The sequence below is a fragment of the Lottia gigantea genome (assembly GCF_000327385.1).
Source record: "Lottia gigantea unplaced genomic scaffold LOTGIsca_925, whole genome shotgun sequence".
Taxonomy (NCBI): Eukaryota; Metazoa; Mollusca; class Gastropoda; family Lottiidae; genus Lottia; species Lottia gigantea.
This window is the reverse complement of record NW_008711029.1, coordinates 6,624-9,998: the sequence shown is the minus strand read 5'-3', so window position 1 is coordinate 9,998 and position 3,375 is coordinate 6,624. Positions and strand designations below refer to the sequence as shown.

The 3,375-nt window shown below is 32.8% G+C and overlaps 1 protein-coding gene across 1 annotated transcript; it reads left to right on the top strand.

Moving 5' to 3' along the window:
• Positions 1 to 2,369: 2,369 nt before the first annotated feature.
• On the top strand, positions 2,370 to 3,038 carry LOTGIDRAFT_176290 (hypothetical protein; the record flags this gene model as incomplete). Its single annotated transcript, XM_009068705.1, has 2 exons — positions 2,370 to 2,574; positions 2,740 to 3,038. The coding sequence occupies 2 exons, from the start codon at positions 2,370 to 2,372 to the stop codon at positions 3,036 to 3,038; spliced, it is 504 nt and encodes a 167-aa protein (XP_009066953.1).
• Positions 3,039 to 3,375: the final 337 nt, after the last annotated feature.

The window sequence follows — 3,375 nt, the reverse complement described above, 5'->3', positions numbered from 1 at the left end:
AGTACGCGTAAATGTTTTTATTTTTATTACCCGCGAATATAATAATGCTAGGCCAAACAAGTACGTTCTATATGATATTCCGTGGTTCTATTTATCGGAAATTCACTTAATGTAACGACTTAAAAAATGGAACTCGAAAGCAGACAACAATACATGATAGACAAACAAGAAGAGTTGAAAATAAAGTTGAGATAGTACAATTCATGCAGGAAAACATGGAGTAGAATCGATTCTGTTTTCAAAACAACGAGCACAGTTCTAACGATAGGAGTAACGGTGGCAACGGCCGTGACTGGTGGATTAATGCTTCCGGTCATCGTCCCAACCGTATTAGCTGCATTAACAGCCGTTCAAACGGCCTCTTGCGGCCTCATCACTTAAGGTTTCACGAGCAAAAAGAAAGCTCATTATAAAAAGAAAACGGATATCTTGAATCTGTATCTTAATCAATTGTACATCTTTTTCGAAAGATCGAGAGAAGACAAGAACATAACAGTTGAAGAATTAGAAGAATTCAATGAAATTTTGGACAAATTCCATACAGAAATATCAGCGGTCAAAATAAAGAAATAATCAAAAATATATACTTAAAAAAATATGAATAAAATCGAACTTGCAGACGATGAAACATTGATAGAAAACGTCCTATTTTCCGATGTTATCAAGGCTATCTCTGATAAATTTAAAACATTCAAAGGACAAATTAAAATAGATGGAGAGATAGTCGAGGAAGGCAATCACAGACAATACATGTCACTCCTCGGTTTCAATGCCAAAACTTTTCACAATATCTTTTCAAATATGGACAAAAAATCTGATGCTTCCGATTGGTATTTTACAGGAAAAATAATTTTAATGAAAGACAATTTCCAAGAAATGAAAAGATCGAGAGTTGGTAGAGGAGGAGCTGATCTACTTAAAAAGATAAATGAATACGAAGGCGAAAATTGTTACATACCTACAAATGGTCACTGTTTTATCAAATGCGTCAATCGTGTTTTGAACAAAGATTTAACGTGTAAATTTCAAGAATACATCAACGGGTTTTCAAAAGCAAATAGAAAAGGAGTGATGACTTGTGCTAGAATGAAGGAATTCAACAAGAAATTTAACACTTCGTTTCAAATTTATAATTTACTTACATAACTCGCATTTCTGTTTGATTAGAAGAAGCCAAAAAAGTTTGGGAATTCAAGAAATAGAAGACAATTATGAACAGGTGTGGAAAACGTGTAGAGACGATAACGCAGTAACACAGGTTTCACTTCTCAAACTAAACGTGCTTTCAAGTATGAGTGATGATGCGTTATTCGCTTGGGATTGCGAAACGTATTCAGAAAAAGACACGCGAAGAGCAATTCCTTATGCCTGCACTTTAATTAATTTAGAAAAACTAAGAAAAAAGTTAGAAAAAGATATCTTTCCTACTGATAATGTTCTAGAAGAATTTTATGATAAACGAGTAGAAATATTTGTAGGTACAGATTGTATAGATCAAATGTTGAAATATTTAGGTCAATATGATAGAAAGAGATTAATATTAATTTCTCATAACGGCAGTGGATTCGACAACTGGATGGTGCTTAAAAATACAAAAAAACTAACGCATTGCCCTTTAAAAACACCCAGAGGAATTCTATCTTTTCCTTTATCTAATCCATACACAGATGAAGATTTACAGAAAAAATGGAAAAGACAGAAAGAAATAAAGGGTAATTATTTACAACTTATTAATTTCACGTGTTCCTACCAACACGAATCCTCTAGTTTGACTGCATGGGGAAATTCTTCAAATCTCCCCGCGAATTTGAGAAAGATATTGCTAAATACACCCAAGACAATTGGGAGGAATTGAGACACGAATCGGAATCTTACGCCAAGAGAGACACTCTCTGTTTGGGAGCTTGTTTGATAAAATACAACCAAGTCATGAAAGAAGTTGTAAACCAGAATATGTCCAATAATCTAACGGCTCCATCTTTATCTTTAAAGGGTTGGTATTATTTATATCATTACCATAAAGAAGAAGAATGGTATGAAACTACTAGAATGGTTGCGAAACATACCGAAAAAGAAAATATAGAAAAAGTTTATTCGCACACAAATCCTTTTATAAGAAATTTTATCAGACGATCTATTAAAGGAGGAAGAGTTTCGGCAAATAGCAAAAAATCATTTGAAACGAACAAAATGGATAAAATTTGTAACGTATTAAAGGAATATACAGACCTTGAAAGTAATAACATAATTGATTTATTCAAAGAATACAGCGCAAGCACAAAAGACAAAACGGAGGTTCATTCGAAACTTAAAAAAAAGAATGTACTAAACTAATGGCATTTGATGCTAACGGTTTATACGCTTCCGCCATGTCGGATTTAGACAGTGAATATCCGAGAGCAGAAAGTGGAAGACCATTTCTACCAGAAGAAGAAAAAGAATTTGTAAAACTCTTCAATAAACAAAAATTCAGACCTAGAACAGCTATTTTAACAGTGTGGTTTGACTATCCCAAAAACATGTTCTTGCAACCGATACCAGCTAAAGATAAAATCACTTTCACGAATAAAGAAGGTAAATAAAGGCACTAAAATCAGGTTCAGAAATGGTTTTTGTCACGACGTATTAACATCGGTTGATATTCCAGAAATAGTTAAAGCCGGTGAATATTAGATGGTATAGTTTACGAAGAAAATTTTAAAACTCCACCCTATAGAGATTATATTTTAATTTTGAGAGATCTAAGAAATAAATATAAACGAGAAGGTAATATCGTGGGTAGTAATTGCATGAAATTATTAGGTAATTCCTTGTATGGTAAATCAATTCAGAAAGATATATTCACAACTAGACATTTATGGAATGAAGCAACTTTACAGGCCAAATTTGATTCACATGTTAAAACCTATGAGAAAATTAATGATACTCAATATATTGCTGAAACAGAAATTGAAGAAAAAGAGATTACTACCGAAGATAGTAAATCTACACGACTAACACCTAGTCATTTGGGATCATTCGTTTTATCTCAACAGTAAAAAAATAATGAATATTTCATTCACGTCATAAATGGATTTTATAAACCCGAAATATACTATACCGACACCGATAGTTTGTACATTTCATCCAACAATTGGGAAAAACTAAACAGAGCTGGTTTGGTCTCCGAAAATACTATTGCAAAGGTAAAAACGATTACGGTGACGGTGGAATTATATTTGGCTTATATTTAGCACCAAAAGTCAAATACAACATCGTTTTGACTTCTGATGGTGTTTTAAAAGAAAAGAAAACGTTTAAAGGTTATTCTACTGATAAGATAAGTGTAGAAGACTACGTTCAGTTAGCAAGCGGACATGATGTGTTGAACAAATT